Raw genomic sequence first — 17273 nt, 5'->3', positions numbered from 1 at the left:
GCTTCAGATCCTGGCTGCTTAGGATGCAGCAGCTACAGCCTGACTTGTTTTGTGCTAGTCACTGCTTTTATGGTATAAATCAAGTAAACCACTTTAGAAGATTAAACTTTATCTTTTACTCCCCACCAAAAAGAGGATAGCACATACAAAGGAATCATTAGGAGAGAATATTCTTAATTAAAGGCTAAAAAGGGTAAATATAAGGCATATTGTAAAAACAGTAGCCTATAAATATATTGTTATAACTATACTACTGGAAATATGCATAGTTATAATCCTCCTCCTCTTTTATTGAGTTGTTAGCCATTAATCTGCAGAAGGCATCTTTTTCAGGCACTGATCACATCAGCATTAATTACTGTTGGACAACCCTGCTTGGATCTGAAAAACCGGGTATAAAACATTATTTAACACATTGTACTATTATAAAGGAGCAAAACATTTTTTATGTTTAATGATACTGTATAAAACATCTAAACCATAGAAGACCTGGAAGCATAATATCCTCTATCTTATAGAAGCCAAGAAATCAGATGGTGCAAGGCTGCTAATCTACAGAAACACGTACAACCAACAAATATTATAGCAGGTCACAGCTTTCAAGTTTTCTACTTACTTCTCAGCAGAGAACATTCTCTGAGGGAAAGATTGGAAACTGAAGGAAAAACACACTGTAGTCTCTCTTTACATCATTCCTCCTCTCCCTTTACCCACATACTCTAGCTTCAAAATAAAATTTGCTTAGTAAAACAGAAGGCAAGTTTTATTACTGGTTCTCTCTCACCCATGAAAATCAGCTAACCTCTTTCAAGTAAGGTATGAAAAGGAAATAATAAAATGAGTGCAGTGTCAGTTCATCAATAAATAGATAGCACTGACTTCTGGATATACTTATCAAACAATAATCTAAGTTCACTCTACTACCAAAATAATTTAAACCCCATGGTCAAATAGGAACATAAACTCTGTTGATTTATGAGCTCAATATCTTCTGGGATATGTCACCAATTTATGTGCTATATCCCAGTGTGTTAGCACCTGGGGTTGGCTAGAGGTGAAAGATAATGTAAAAGGGCTTGTAAACAGGAATCTCCCTGTTGACTGTTTGCCTCAGGAAGCTCTCACTGTTTAGCTATATATTTCAGAAATTGTATGCAGAACATCGTTCTTACAACTGTGCTACAGGAAGGGTCAGTTCCAGAAAATTTAAGGCATTTATAAAACATGCATGATCATATCACACTCAGGGTCAGTATAAAGGTTTGACACCAAAATGAGGTTAGAGCAAGGAAAGATTTTAAAGTTTGAAACCTCACATCATAAACAGCTAGTGTGCCATTTTTATTTAAAGAGGAATAGAGGGTCAATAATGAATGGTGACATTCTGATACTGTGACGTGAAGCAACAGTGACAACTGGCCACATATTCATTAAAAGAAATGAAGAATTTTCATTATGTTTATATTTTCTATTAAACGGAAGTCGATTCAGCCCTCTAAGATTTAGAAACGATGTCACTGATATTCACAGTTTGGAGCTGAATATTCATGAGTAGCCTGTTAAGACCACTAGAGACATTTCCCAATAGTCCTCGCTCTCTAGTAGACACAGGTAACAGCAGCTGCATTGACACCATGGGTCTCTTAGCCCTCTTTTCACAGTACATGAAATTTACTTCATCTGAACTAGTGGTTTCAAATTTTTTCAGTGTCTGGGGCACCTGGGTGGCGTGTTGGTTAAGTGTCCGATTCTTGGTTTTGGCTCAAGTCATGATCCCAGGGTTGTGGGATGGAACTCTGAGTTGGACTACGTGCTGAGAGCAAGAAGCCTGCTTAAGATTCTCTCCCTCTCCCTCTGCCCCTCTACTGCTTGCTCAAGCATGCATGCACACTCTCTCCCTCTCTCAAAATAAATATTTTTTTTAATTCAAATTTTTTCAGGGCTAGAGGCTTGTTTCTTCAAATAAATCATATATGGAATCCCAAACACTGAAGGCTTGGGTCCTGCTCTAAGAACTAAATATTACCTGGAAATGGCATAAAAATTACAATATAAATGTTGACTCAAATTTAAAAACAATTCTTAACATTGACTATGAGTTTTAAGATAACATACTAATTGTCAAAAGTATTACGTAGAATAACAAATTTAATACTTGAATGTGTGAAAGGATATTAATATTAAATTATTTAATATTTAATTCAATGAGTATTTATTATCTTACTATAATCCAGGCCATGTACTGAGAACAAAGTACATAATAGTAATTCAAACAGATGTGGTCCTTGTTTTTAAGCTCAAAGCCTCATGGATGTCAAACATCAAACTTGGCTAAGTACTATGACAAACAAATTCACATTAAAATGGAAAATTTGGTTTCCTGTCTCACATTCAGGTCCTTTAACCATTTTGTTTATTTTTGTGAATGGTGTAAGAAAGTGGTCTAGTTTCATCCTTCTGCATGTTGCTGTCCAGTTCTCCCAGCACCATTTGTTAAAGAGACTGTCTTTTTTCCATTGGATATTCTTTCCTGCTTTGTCAAAGATTAGTTGGCCATACTTTTGTGGGTCCAATTCTGGAGTCTCTTCTATTCCATTGGTCTATGTGTCTGTTTTTGTGTCAATACCATGCTGTCTTGATGATTACAGCTTTGTAGTAGAGGCTAAAGTCTGGGATTGTGATGCCTCCCACTTTGGTCTTCTTCTTCAAAATTACTTTGGCTATTCGGGATCTTTTGTGGTTCCATACAAATATTAGGATTGTTTGTTCTAGCTTCAAGAAGAATGCTGGTGCAATTTTGATTGGGACTGCATTGAATGTGTAGATAGCTTTGGGTAGTATTGAAATTTTAACAATATTTATTCTTCCAATCCATGAGCACGGAATGTTTTTCCATTTCTTTATATCTTCTTCAATTTCCTTCATAAGCTTTCTATAGTTTTCAGCATACAGATCTTTTACATCTTTGGTTAGATTTATTCCTAGGTATTTTATGCTTCTTGGTGCAGTTGTGAATGGGATCAGTTTCTTTATTTGTCTTTCTGTTGCTTCATTATTAGTGTATAAGAATGCAACTGATTTCTGTACATTGATTTTGTACCCTGCGACTTTGCTGAATTCATGTATCAGTTCTAGCAGACTTTTGGTGGAGTCTATTGGGTTTTCCATGTAGAGGGTAGGGTAGGGTGGGTGATGGGTATTGAGGAGGGCACCTGTTGGAATGAGCACTAAATGTTGTATGGAAACCAATTTGACAATAAATTTCATATTTAAATAAATAAATAAATATATATATATATTTAATTGATAAAAAAAGATTAAAAAATGGAAAATTTTGGGGTTTAATTTCATCTTTAAGTAGGCACTCCTTCATTAATTTCCATTACATTGCTAACAAAAATTTTCCCCCTTCCCTTCCTTCTTTCTTTGTTTGGAAAAACAAAATATGCCCTTGCTTAAAACCCTAATCTAAATATATCAACTATTGCTCAGGTCTAAGTGCATTTAATCATACTTAAGATCTTATCACAGAAGGAACCACTGTTTTATCTGGTATTTTCTGCTCTTTTTCTTTAAAGATATAAAACTTAAGTTCCAATTAAATTTTTAGAGACCTATACAATACACATTCCCAAAATATTCCTGATATTAAGAAGATCTGCAAATGAGCTGTTCACACGGCTTTCTAGAAGTTCAGAATATTAAAAGAAACAACTAATATGGATTTTTCCCTTCTGTAGTACAATTTTGAGAAAGTTAAGTCAAGGAGCTAAAAGGAACCACAGTTTTTGAGCACCTACTATGTGTGGGTGCTGCACCATAATGATTATAGACTCTCTCGCATTTAATCCTTATGGCAATTCAGTAAGTTAGGTTTCATGGTTTCCACTGTGCAGAACTTGAACTCTGACCTCACACCATGCACAAAAATGAACTCAAAATGGATCACAGTTCTAAATGTAAAACCTAAAACTAAAAAATTTCTAGAATAGACCCTGAGAGAAAATATTTGTGATCTTGAGTTAGACAAAAGATTTCTTAAGACATGACACCAAAACCATGATCCATAAAGAACAAATTGATGATTAATTGGGTTTTACCAAAATTTATAACTTTTTCTCTGCAGACACTATTAAGAATGTAAAGACAAAACACAAACTAGGAGAAAATATTTGTAAATCATATCTAACAAAATATTCACATACAGAATATTTTTTTAAAAATATCTTACAATGCAATAAAAAAATAAGTGAAATATTTGAATAGGCCTTTCAAGAACAAAGATGTGTGAATGCCTAATAAGCACTTAAAAAGATGCTGAAAATCATTAGTCATCAAAGAAATAAAAGTTAAAATCACACGGAGAGGGCACCTGGGGTGGCTCAAGTCAGTTAAGCATCTGACTTCGGCTCAGGTCACGATCTCATGCTTTGTAAGTTTGAGCTCCGTGTCTGGTGAGCTTGAGTGCCCCTTCGGTGAGCACGAGCCCCACTTCTGGCGAGCTTGAGCCCTGCTTCGGGTGAACCCCGATTCTCTCTTTTTCTCTCTCTGCCGATTGTGGGTTCTCTCTCTCTCTCTCTCTCTCTCTCTCTCTCTGCCCTCGCTCTCAAAAAAGAAAAAAAAATCACACTGAGATACTGCTACATACCTTCTAGAATAGTTATTATCCAAAAGACTGACAACACCAGTGTTGCTGAGAATGTAGAGAAACTATAGCTTCATATATTGCTGGTGAGAATACAAAATGTACAGCCACTTTGGAAAACAGTTTGGCAGGTTCTTATAAAGGTAAACATACACTTACCATATAACTCAATAATCTTACTCCTAGATATTTATCCCAGAGAAATTAAAACACATGTCTACACAAAGACTTGAAAGCAAATGATCATAGCAGCATTATTCATAATAACTCCAAATTAGAAATAATCCAATGTCCATCAACCAGCAAATGGATAAACAAAATAAATCTTACTCACACATGAAATACTATTTAAACTAGGAGAAAAAAATGTAAAGTATCCAACAAAGGACTTGTGTCTAAAATACACAAAGAACTCTTACAAGTCAGTAACCCAGCTCATCTCTCTCTTTTCTGGTGCAACTTCCTTCAACACTCTGGCCCACTGTGATTGCTTCCATCTCTGAACTTACAATAACCTTCACAGGGTATTTTTCTTGTAAAATCTTTCAGATCAGCTCCTGGTTGGAGGTGAGGGGATGTAAGGGGCATCAGTGATGAAAATTAACACAAATGGGCTAGAATGGGATGGGGCATGAATTCCCAAAGATGAAGTGGTCTCTCAGATAAGAGATGTCTCGTCATCAACCTGGTCTCTGCCACTGTAATGTCTGTGTGGCCACCTGACTTGAAAATTGAGGAGCTTGCCAGAATCCCATAGCATGGAATGTTTCTGGGAACAACTGATTTTGACCCACTTGGGTATTTTATTTTGCCTCCAGAATACCCAGGATCACTCCTACACCTATGTTTATACACCTCTGAATCTCCCATGATGCCTAGCACAGTGTTGAACAAGCATATCAAAAAGAATGAATGACATAATTGAATATTCCCAAACACAGGGCAGATGTGGTTCATGGTGCCCACCACTCTTGGGCTTAAGCTCTACACTGAGAAGAGATGGTGAAATACTGCAAATTAATAATATTGCTCTCAAGTTCAAGGTAGTTATTCTGATTCTGTTGGACTAAGCTCCCTTGGAAAAAGGATGGGAAGCAAACACCAGCAACCTGTCTCCTGGGAATAAGTTCCCAGACCAATCACCTTGAGATAATTACTAAAAGGGAAATAAGAGAAACACTGTCAAGTGAGGGAAGTATATATTTGAAGAAAAATGTAGCTGACATTGTGCCTTCAGGGCAACTAGTTAATCTCCTACATGAGATATCAGGGTGATGACACACTTTTTTCTTCAGAGGATCACCGGTGCTAAATGGAAACTGTCAATATGATGGCTGCAGAATTGTAGTCAGTGAGATACATACCATTTATAAAAGAGAAAGGGAGTCCAATTCAAGCAAGGGCTTGAATCCCATTAGTATGCCCCAGGCTTTCATGCAAGAAGCCACACAAGAATTATACAAAAGTGAATAAAATCCCAGGGTTTGGTAAGTACCCACCCCCGCTAACTTGAGGCAGCTCATGAAACTTCTAAGACTAATTGGGGCCTCAGTGAAGAGCACAGTTTAGCAAGCTTATGAACAGGTGAAAGGAACTGTGGGTTTAGTCTTCATAGGTACGACCAGACTCTATTCCTCTAAATGGCCTTGAAATTCTTCATTTTTTCTAAATAAACTCCTAGCCAACAGAGTAATATTCCCCCTCAGTTGTAGATTCTATTTACTATATATTGATTAAACTGTGTTCTAACACAGTCTCTCCATTGTAAATTGTGTTTATAAAGGTGCAGTAGTGTATTTTGTAAATACTGAACTGCTTTATGTGTTGTTTTTTGAAGATTTCTGAAGTAATTCGGAGAATGTGAACTACTAAACTTGTGCCTGATTTATACGTTATGGACAGTAGGGGCTTAGAAAAATTACAACATTTGTAAGAATAATATATATTAATAATATATATTTAATATATATTAAATATATATAATTTAATAATATATATTAAATGTATCTACCATTACATTAAAGATGTCCAAGGAAATTTGGTTACTTAAATTTAAAATGGTTAGGATTTGATCTGTCAAATTTATGCATTATATAAATGATGATCAAGGAACTAATGAGTTTGCATTTATTTTTCATGCAAAAATTATTAAATTTATAAATAAACTTTGTCAACTGAATTTGAATTTAAACTTTAAATCGAATGTTGATTAAAATCAAAGTAATAACAGATATTCTTTTACGAGTATAAAAAGCTTCCCAAGGGAATACAGGTTAATGGGAATTGGTCAAAGCTTTCACCTCATAGACTCTCAGCTCCACAGTCAAGAAAGAGAACCATGGGTACCACTACTGAGCAGTTAAATACCACTTGGGCCATACCTGAAGAATCCTAGACCAACAAAAGTCCCCAGAGCTTTCTCTGGCAAATGTCCATTGATTCTAGGAAAACCAAGACTGGCAAGGGAAGTGGGAGGTTAGGGGCATCGATCTAGAGCAAACATAACCTAGATGGTATGGGATGGGGTGAAGTCTCCACCCGACTTGAAAATCTAGAGAACCTCAAAATCTAGGAGTCAATAAGAATTTGAAGATGCTTTCCAGGATCCCATAGCATATAATGTTTCTGGCAACAACTAAGAAGTTTATCAACACCCCTCAAATATTTTCTTTTGCCTCTGGAACATTCAGAGTCACCCCTACACCCACACTTGCCAAGTGGGGCCCTAGGGGATGCTGAACAGCAGCTTCCACACCGTATCCACCAAAGGAGGCACAAGGTCTTCAACCGATACTAAGTCACGGAGAGCAGACTTCCAAAAAGGTGCCCAAAATCATGGAGGCAATAAGCCCTAAAAGGTAGGGGCTGACCCACATCCTGGACCTGTGTCACCACCTAGCTCGGAATGCTGGGATAGAGCTTTTCAAAGCTTTTTTGTGACTTGGCAAGTATCACATCTGTGAAATGAACGTGAACTTACTTTGGAACAGGGTTTGTTATGAAAAGCCACTGAAATAACACTTTAAAACCCAGAAAAATACAAGCGTAAGTGTAGAGAATTAGGTCCTTTATTATAAAGTCTGAAGATGCTAGGTAGCATTTATATGCAGCAGGTAGAAATGATAAACTGATTCAGTGAAATATCATATGTACGGGTGCCCATTTAACTAACAAGTAGGACAGAATTCTGTTCTTCTAACATACTTTCTAGCCAAATTTCATCAAGACCAGAAAAGGGCAGCATAAATGAGATGGGGAGGAAAAAAGTTCCATAGACTGACATTAATATCATAAAATATTAGATTTTGTGCCAACTCTGTATCAGGCAATTAGCTCACTTAGTTCTTTCAGTAATCCTAGAAAAGTAGAAATTATTATTCCCTTCTTAGTGGGGAAAAAACTGAGGTGTGAAAGTTGAAGCAATTTGCCTAATCCTGAGAAAAAAATTAGCCCTAAGAACTTCAGTCTGCATGACACCTCCCAGAAACACTGAAGGCCATGACAATCTATCCTTAGAATCCATGACGATCCGTCCCTAGAATCCTGAAGACTATAGTTCCTGTGCTTCTTTCACATTTCAACAGAGGCTGAAAAATCTAGCAAGTCCTCATGGAAATTTCAGTGATGGACTCTTGCTGTCAAATTTCTAAATGGTCCTGTTTCTCTTCTCACACCCAGTGGTGAATGTTAAGTGCACGTCCTAGAGCCATCCAGGCCTCACTGCACTGTCCTCCTCCCTGGAAATGAGCTCTAAGTTCAGAGGAAAGGAAGCAGCCATCACTCTGGTGTCAACACGGACATTCGAGAAGAGCCCAGGTTTCAGCAGCGCTAAAAGGAGGCCCTGGAATCACTGTGCTTGTTGCATTCTCTCAGGTGGGCAACTTTCATTCCCATCAAAATAGGAGGAGACAAAAAAATTCATCAGGAAGTGTGTTGCAATTTCACAGACTGACAGACGGAGGCATGTAGCAATACATCTTTTATTACTTTCCTTGATGGCTACAGATTGCATGCTGAGTTTAACTGGGCTGATACACACATTCTGCAGGTGTATTGTTGAGAGAAAAAATTTTGGACATTTTTCCAGCTATCATGGAAATAAAGTACCTAGGTATGGAAAGAAATTTCCTGGTAGTACAAAGAATATTTCTCCCTACTCCTCCAAATACCTTCTAGTTACATGATCCTAACATAGTCATTTTCATGCCTGGTAAGTTTATTTTTAAACATGGATAGACCAGACTGCATTAGAAGTTTCTCTTCTGTTGTGTTTATAAAATGATTCATAATCAATGATTCTACAACTAAGGAATGCAACTTTTGCTAAAGCCTTAGGCTGCAAAAGGGGTTGCATCTACTTTGTACATAAATAAACAGCTTAGAATAATTAAAGTGATATTCTCAATGCTATTTTCACAGTTTAAAAATTGGAATTGCACTGTGCCCATTCTAGGTAGCAAGCACCCACAGCTCAGAGAAGCTACTTCTTCACTAGCCAGTGACACTGATGTCATATTGCACTTGATGAAAAGAGCCTTCCCAGAGGCACTCACCCCTGATAAGCACATTGTGTGGATTAGAGGTACAAAGAGAAGAAAAATCATTTTCCACCTCAGTGTCAGATGCCACAGGTGAAAACAAAATTTCTCTAATTTCCACCAAATAGTAGTTCTACCACCATCTGTAAGACACGGAGACAGAAACACAGCTGACTCTCTTATTCTTATCTCCTGATGAGACTTCCCATTAGGGTGTCAGACATCCTAGGACTATCCCAGAAGACACCTCTGGTGTAGGTGGAGTGGGATAACTGCAGCTGCAGCAACTAATGGCCTAAAAAATGGTGATGTAAGCATATTTACACAGCATCACATACAGGAATAAATACAATTTATATGTGAATATATTTATAATATACTTAATTATGCACACACATTATGTCTTAAAACATAACATCAAGTTCCCCATCTCAAACTGGTCTAGTTGACATACTACATCACAAAGGCATTTAATCATGTAGCTTTCGTTAATTTTAGTGAGAAACTCAGACCCCAACCAATCCTTGATAATCCTTTAAATTTTAAAAATTTGCCTTACAAAATCCATGACTTGGCTTTTGGAAGCCTAGATGATGACCAGGACAAAGTATGTGGCTCCTGGAGTGGATCTATAGAGTGCTACAAACCACCCAAAACAATGTGGCTGCTTTATGGAAAAGAAAACTACACCTTGAGGTAGAATCAGAGCTTCTCATATGACAAGATGAAAAAAGAGTCTTCTGAAATGACACAGGACAATATAGGTTCTGGTTAATTTTATGTATCAACTTGACTGGGCCACCAGGTACCCGTGAGTTTGTGAAAGTGTTTTTGGATTGTTTTAATCTCTGAACTGATAGACTGAGTAAAGCAGACTACCCTCCCTAGTTCGGGTGGGCCTCATCCAATCAATTAAGGGCTGAACAGAAGAGGCTGACCCTCCCCCCAAATAAGGGGGAGTTCCTCTGCCTGAGTGGCTTGGAGCTGGAACTTGGCTTTTCCTGCCTTCACACTTGGAATGAAAATCAGCTCTTCTCAACCCTGCAAGTTTCCAAACTAAAACTACACCACCGTCTCTCCGGGTTCGTAGGCCTTTAGATTTGGACCTGGAATGAAACCATTGCCCCTCCTGGGTCTCCAGCATACCAAATGCAGATCTTGGGACCTCTCAGCCTCCATAATCATGGAAGCCCATTCTTTATAAAAATGTCACATAGGGGCACCTGGGTGGCTCAGTTGGTTAAGCGTCCGACTTCAGCTCAGGTCATGACCTTACAATTCGTGGATTCAAGCCCTGCATAAGGCTCTCTACTGTCAGTGAGGGCCCTTCTTCGGATCCTTTGTCTCCCTCTCTCTCTGCCCCTCCCCCTTTCACACTCTTTCTCTTAAAATAAATAAATAAACATTAAAAAGTCATATATATATGACATATATATATATACATATATACACACACATACACAATTTTAATATATATGCACTTGTAATATATATATATATATATACATGTATACACTTTTAATATGTATACTACACACTTTTAATATATTTATTATATTAAATACAAACACAAAAACCCTACTGGTGCTGTTTCTCTGAAGAACCCTGACTAACACAGCATTACAATAGAAAAAAATTCTTCCGTACAGAGCCACCAAAAAAGTCAAGCTAGAATGTCTCTTCCTCACCAAGATAAATAGGTCGCAGCAGCCAACAAATGGTGATACTATTAGAAAGTATGTGATATTTGAAAATAAAACATGACTGAAGTATTCCTACTTATATAAGAAGTTTGGAACAAGTAATCAAAAATGTAAGAGATGGGATGGGTTGGGGTAGAGTATTGAGGGTGAAGGAGAGAAGACCAAGGTGGTCTTGAACAATCCTATGAATTTTTTTTACAAGGGCAATATACATTTTTAAAGTTTATTTTTGAGAGAGAGAGAGAGAGAGCACAGGAGGAGTAGAGAGAGAGAATTCCAAGTGGGCTCAGCACTGTCAACACAGAGCCTGATGTGGGACTTGAACCCAAAAACCATGAGATCATGACCTGAGCCAAAATCAGGAGTCAGGCGTTCAACCCACTGGGCCACCCAGGTGCCCCTATACTTTTTCACATCTTGTAAAAATTCAAAAGATTATATAATAGCAGATGATTATAACTGATTTCTTCCTGCAGAAAGTATCTTTTCACACCAACTGAGGCAGAGGCAGATGCTAGCCCCTCCCTCCAAGGCTATAGTTGTGATCACACACACACACACACACACACACACTGCTGCTCAACCTCAATCCTTATCAAATATGCTAAGTGACAGCTAATCAAGCTGTAAAGAATGTTGTTTCCTCATTCTCATTGACTTAAATGCCAAGGTGGTCCTGAACAATCCTGTTCTTCTCACGGCACCCACATATACTTAAGATCATCTTTGTATGAGGTTCACAGACAGAGGAAAAAGAAGGTGTAAAAGGAGAGACTTTTAGAATTTCAAAAAACTTCCAGGATCACAGACATTTTACAAGCTAAAGACATTTTAGGAAAGCTTAGAACATGTTGGGTATATGGAGACTTTGGAAGTGAAAGGGAATTTAGAATTCATTAAACACTATCATGGATAAAGACCTAACTACTTGCTCAGGCTGGGGATTGGTACTCAGAAATCTTCCATCCCACCCTGCAAAGTCTCCTGGACTCTACCAGCTCAATGGTCACAGTCTGCACAAAAGAAAGCTAATTCTGAAGTGAGAATGTAACCTGGACAGGCCAAGGCCTCCGTCTCCTGCATCTTCTGTGCCTTGCCCTTGCACATCCCTTCCTCTCCTTTCTTCTCAGGGGTTAGGAACAGAGGCTCTGGAGCCAGACTCTGGGATTGAATACCTTTTCTGGTATTATTAGCTATGTGTGACCTTATTATTAGCTATGTGTGACCATGGGGAAGTTATTTACCTCTTTGTGCCTCAGTTTCCTCAGCAGAAAAATGTAAACAATAGTACTGCCCAGTATGTAGAGTTGTGAGGATGAAATCAGTTCAAGCACAACACATTCTTAAAGTGGTCCTGGCCTGTGGTACATGTTGGTGTCAGCTCCTTACTAACCCTGTCAAGTCTCTTACTCATTCTTCCAGACTCAACAGGTAGTAATTTGCTTTTGGTTCATTTATTACATTTCTCACATGGTATAGAAAGCACCCATTTACCAGCCTGCCTTCCTCTAGACTGAGCAGGAATCACACATTCTCATTATCTTTCCCAGCACCCAGTGTTGGCACACAGCAGGCACTCAGTAACTGTGGATTGAGTGCTTCAAGACATAACTAATTCTAACAAGGAGAATGTGTTACCTAAGGGCTACTGGTTATGAATGGCAACAGCAATGCAGTAAAGTGAAGCTCTAGGTAGAATTCTGCAAAGAAACCCAATTCACCCTTTTGGTATATAATCAAGTCCTGGGATTTTTTTTGTCTAAATTCATTTGCTTTAAAATCTTTCAAATAAGGTCACTTTGTTTACATATTTGCCCCTCTTAATGGTACAGAGAAGTAAACACAACAAAGCTAATTGAATCAATGTTACTTTTGCCCCAGGAGACCAAGATTCTGAAAATATTAATGAGCAATCTCCTATGGTTATGTTCAATTATCAATTGCACATATAATGCATAATTATTAAAGAATCATTAAAAAAATGCCCTTCCAATTACAAACAAGAGCAAAGCATCAAGCAGAAGTTACAACTACATTATTGAGGCCTGGCTCCCCCAAAATAACATTTCTCTTAAATATAGAAAGGATAACAAGATGACCACTGGACTAACCCTGGTCTCAAGTATGTGATTTTAGCTCAGTTTCAAAAAACCTTTTGTGGAAAGTATTCTTCTCATGAAACATGCTATTAAAAAGAAAGCCCATGAGACACATTCACGAGTTCCTCTAAATCCCGAGGTGTTTACTGAGGAGACAGAGGAAGGCGAAGACAGACAGACACGCATATGCACACACCTACTCATCCTGTATCAGACCAGTTAAGAAGCTCAGTAAAATTCAGTCTTTTTCCTAAGTGACTTTTGTTATTCCAATATGAAACATCCACAGATGTTTCTGTTGGGTCACAGATGTCACTGTCAGGTCAGATTAATAAAAGCCATATTTCCAGTTAAGCATAAATAAAAAGAGGTAGTAAAGGAATTCAAATATGCTAATGCTCTGTAACAGAAAAGAATAGGTGAATTTGCATTTGATGTTTCCTAGCTACATACACTTCTCACTTACTTAAAGGAATTTGGGAAGATGAGTCAAAGTACACATGGCTACTATTTAGAATGAAAAACACTAGGAACCTCCTGGAAAACAATTCTTGTCAGTGCCAAAAAGCACACCTGAGTTGAATATTAAGTGAAATGAGTTACTCCAAAAGCCGAAAGAAAGATTGCTAAAAGGTTCAGCTAGTTTAGTTATACAAAAAGCAAACTGGGGAGCAGATCCCCCAGGAATTTACTCACCACTATATCCTCAGGGAATGTGTCTCTGCTGAAGGAGCCATCATCAAACACAACCTCATAGAAGGTCTGCGATGTCACAGCGATCACTCTGCAGCTGTAATACCGGGTGTTCCGATGCTTCGTGATGACCGTCTGCCCCACAGAGATGCCCTTCTCGCCAGCCTTGGACTTCTAACAGAAGAGGTACACAAAGATGAGAGAAAAGAAACAGGAGAAAGGGAAAAGGTAGGAACAGAAAAGAAAAGATATTTATTTAGAAAAAAATAATTCACATGGTTATGATATATATTTTTAATTTTTAAACTTTTTATTGGGGAATAATTTCAAACTTAAAAGTTATAAGCATATGAGTAGTACAAAAACACCCATATACTCTTGACCCTTTTACCCAGATTCACCTATTGTTACCAATTGATATTTTTAACATTTTACCATTTCTGTTTTTTGCATATTCTGACTCTATTTTATATATGTGTGTATTTACACACACAATGTTTACATATGTAATTCCTATGTTTAGAAAATACACAACTGACACACATATATATCTATACACACACACGCGCACACACACACACACACCCCATCACAGGCCTTTTACTCCTAAATATGTCAGTTGTGTATTTTTTAAGCATAGCTATTTGCCTTCACATAACCACAACAGAGTTAGTAACTTTAGTAAATGTAACATGGATGCAACTTATGTTCTAATTTTGTCAACTGAGCCAATAATGATCTTCAATCCCACCCCTACCCCCGCCCTGCCCCTGCTCTCCAGCACAGGGTCCTGGGGAGTCAGGTACTGCTGCTTCTCTTTAGCCTCTGTTAATCTGGAACATTTGACTGCTATGTTCTGCTATGTTAATCTGGAACATTTCTGCCTCTGTTAATCTGGAACATTTTCACAGCCATTCTTGGTCTTTTAAGATCGTGAGTGATACTTCTGAAGGACACAGTTCCCCTTCTCCCTTTTTTAATAGAGCATTTACCTGATGTTTCCTCATGATTGGATTCAAGTTATACATTCCTGGCCAGAACACCACACAGATAATGTTGTATTCTTCTCAAGATATCACATCTGGCAGAACATGATGCCTGTCTGCCTCTCAATGGTGATGTTAATTTTGATCCTAAACAAACTGTAGTCCAATTCCTCCATGTTACAATCACTATTTTTCCCTTGCAACTAATCAGCAATCTGTGGGAGAAACTTGAATGCCATACAAACATCCTGTTCCTGTACACATCCGCTCAGGTTTAGCACCACTGACGAGTTGTTCCTGATCCAATCTTTACTATGATGGTAGTGATATGCCGATTACCACTGCTCTCACACTCCCTCCACACTTAATTGCTGGCACTTGGCACCTGTTAAGTAAGAGGCTCTCACTCTCCCCACATTCTGCTCTTGTGTGGCAGGGGAGGAGGGAAGGCAGAAGACTGCAGAAATGGCCAAGGGCATAGGTCAGGGGCTATGAGGGGAAGAAGGAAGGAGGGAAGTTCCTTTGCCATCGTAAGGAGTCAGGACATTATCCTGTGGGCCTAAGGAAGCTACTGAGAGGTGGAATGAATAGAAGAGAAATGATCTAGGTGTGTATGGCTATAGGTGGAGAAGGTGAGTGGGGAGCTTATCACAATGGGCCAGGTGGAAGATAAGCGCCTGGAGTAAGGCACTGAGGACAAAGGTGCTCATGATTTGGATGGAGGGGTGACTCCCTCCCAACAAGTGTGTCCCTACAGCCTCCTACTTGTAGAGTGAGCTCTGCCATCTAGTTTCTCACACGCCTAACAAAATAAAAGGGTATTTTTCTCCTTGATACCATTCCCCAGTGACTGTGGGGGTGGTTGGGGAAATTTTCTTTGCCTTTTGATGTAGTTAGGTAGATGTGTAAACATCTTGACAAAGGACAACAGTAAGAAGGCTATAGTGGTTTAAGTGCACTACGCTTGAAGCAGACATCATTAATAGCTAGGCTAAAGTATGTGACATACACCAAAATAATTACCTAGTTTCCTATTTCATTCTCCACCCAACCCCTTTAAATATATCTAACTTCTCAAAGTAAGAAGAACGACTTAGATGTAGTTAGTAACAAACACGAGTGAAAGCAGTTTGCAGTTACATAACTCCAAAACTGGGCCCACAAATGCTCCTAAGGACTATATAGGCTTCAGCTAACTGTAGGGGGCGACATGACAGCCTGTGTGGCCATCCACAGTGGCCCTTAGTGACTTCATGCTGGCAACAATTTTTGTAGATGTTGTGATCTCTCTGTCAAACTGACTTAAAAACACTCATGGTCAGGATTGCAAGTACTATATTTTACTATGATATTATTTCCTGTGTGCATATCTTATTAAAATTGGAATTAACCCTCTAAGGAAACAATGATTTGGATTTGAATTCTAAGCTCTGCTACTTACTAGCTGTGTGATCTTGGGATCTTGAACTTTTATCAGCCTCAGTTTGTTCATCTGTAGGAGGGATAATATTTACATTAAAGGTTTGCTACAAAAACAGGATAAAGTATATAAACTACCTAGATTCACAGGCAATTGGTTCTTAGCTACTGTTAACTGGTTTTATTTTTGTTAAGTGGAAAACATACATAAGACCCTAGCCCAGGTTAATCAGCCACTCTTCTCTGCTGTCCCTCAGTACTTGGCATGTATGACTGTGCAGCACCCTTATTTCACACGAGTGGCTGAATCCAGTCCCATCACTGTTCTGCTCTTTACCTCATCCCCTTCTGATTCTAACTCTTGTCAAACATGGGCACAAAGCTATGGTCCTTAGCAGGGAAGGCGTGTAAGGTGGCCTCCACCCCCCACTCCCAACTGTCTTCAAGTCCTGCCCAAATGACACCTTCTTGGACTGTTCCTCCTACAGCAGGGCAAAATCCATGCATCAGCGCCAGGCCTATATGTCTTTTGTTCCACAGCACCCACCACAGTATGTACAACACTGTTACTGCTGGATGAATGATGAATGAATGAACAAGTGAATGAATGAGTTTTTAAAGACGAATGAACGAACTGTAAGGATGGTTACAGACACATTTTCATAATAGGAGTGGACTAATTCTAATCATTCTTGGTCCAGAAAAGGGAAAAGAGAAACAAAGGGTAGTTTCAGGAAGATGTTCCTCTTTCTTGGAGTGCATAGGCATGTATATGAGTAGGGGGAGGGAATAAAGAAAGTTTATGGTGAAATTCACAGGGTCTGGAAAGTGGAACTGGCCAGTCATGGGAAAATAAAAGTGATACAGACTTGATAGAGAAAAGGTTGACTCTACACGCAACCACCTTCTTCCTACTTAGGACCTGAAATTTATGCAAACTGGCTGGTTGGAAAGATGGCCAGCACACAAATTAAATACATAGCCTTCACCCAAGTAAAAATTTCCATGAGCTTCAAGCATGACCATTTTGTAGGGAGTAGTAAGGAAAACAGATTTTTTCCATAATGCTATTGTGATAGGATTTCTGATTTATTTTTGTAGAGAAAATTTATTGACAAGAATTCCCCATAACTGATTATACATTCTCAAAAATATTTCCTGTCAGAAAAGCCTAAGGATCTATTGATGTT

General features: G+C 38.4%; 1 protein-coding gene across 7 annotated transcripts in view; it reads right to left on the bottom strand.

Annotated features, from left to right (window-relative positions):
• Positions 1 to 17273, bottom strand: part of KDM4C (lysine demethylase 4C) — a 433616-nt gene that overhangs the window by 27852 nt on the left and 388491 nt on the right. For 6 of the 7 annotated variants that reach the window (XM_047064766.1, XM_047103336.1, XM_047103337.1 and 3 more), the window contains 2 exons: positions 16106 to 16156; positions 13682 to 13852 (listed from right to left, as the gene is read on the bottom strand). In XM_047064766.1, the coding sequence (XP_046920722.1) occupies positions 13682 to 13852; positions 16106 to 16156 (222 nt within the window). The remainder of the gene's footprint in view (positions 1 to 13681; positions 13853 to 16105; positions 16157 to 17273) is intronic. The other variant, XM_047064761.1, reaches the window with a different exon arrangement.

Source organism: Lynx rufus, unplaced genomic scaffold, assembly GCF_022079265.1.
Source record: "Lynx rufus isolate CCGP_SWC_20201006 ecotype Redwood Valley unplaced genomic scaffold, mLynRuf1.p SCAF_10, whole genome shotgun sequence".
In the NCBI taxonomy this organism is placed as follows: Eukaryota; Metazoa; Chordata; class Mammalia; order Carnivora; family Felidae; genus Lynx; species Lynx rufus.
This window is presented reverse-complemented; position numbering and strand designations above follow the sequence as displayed.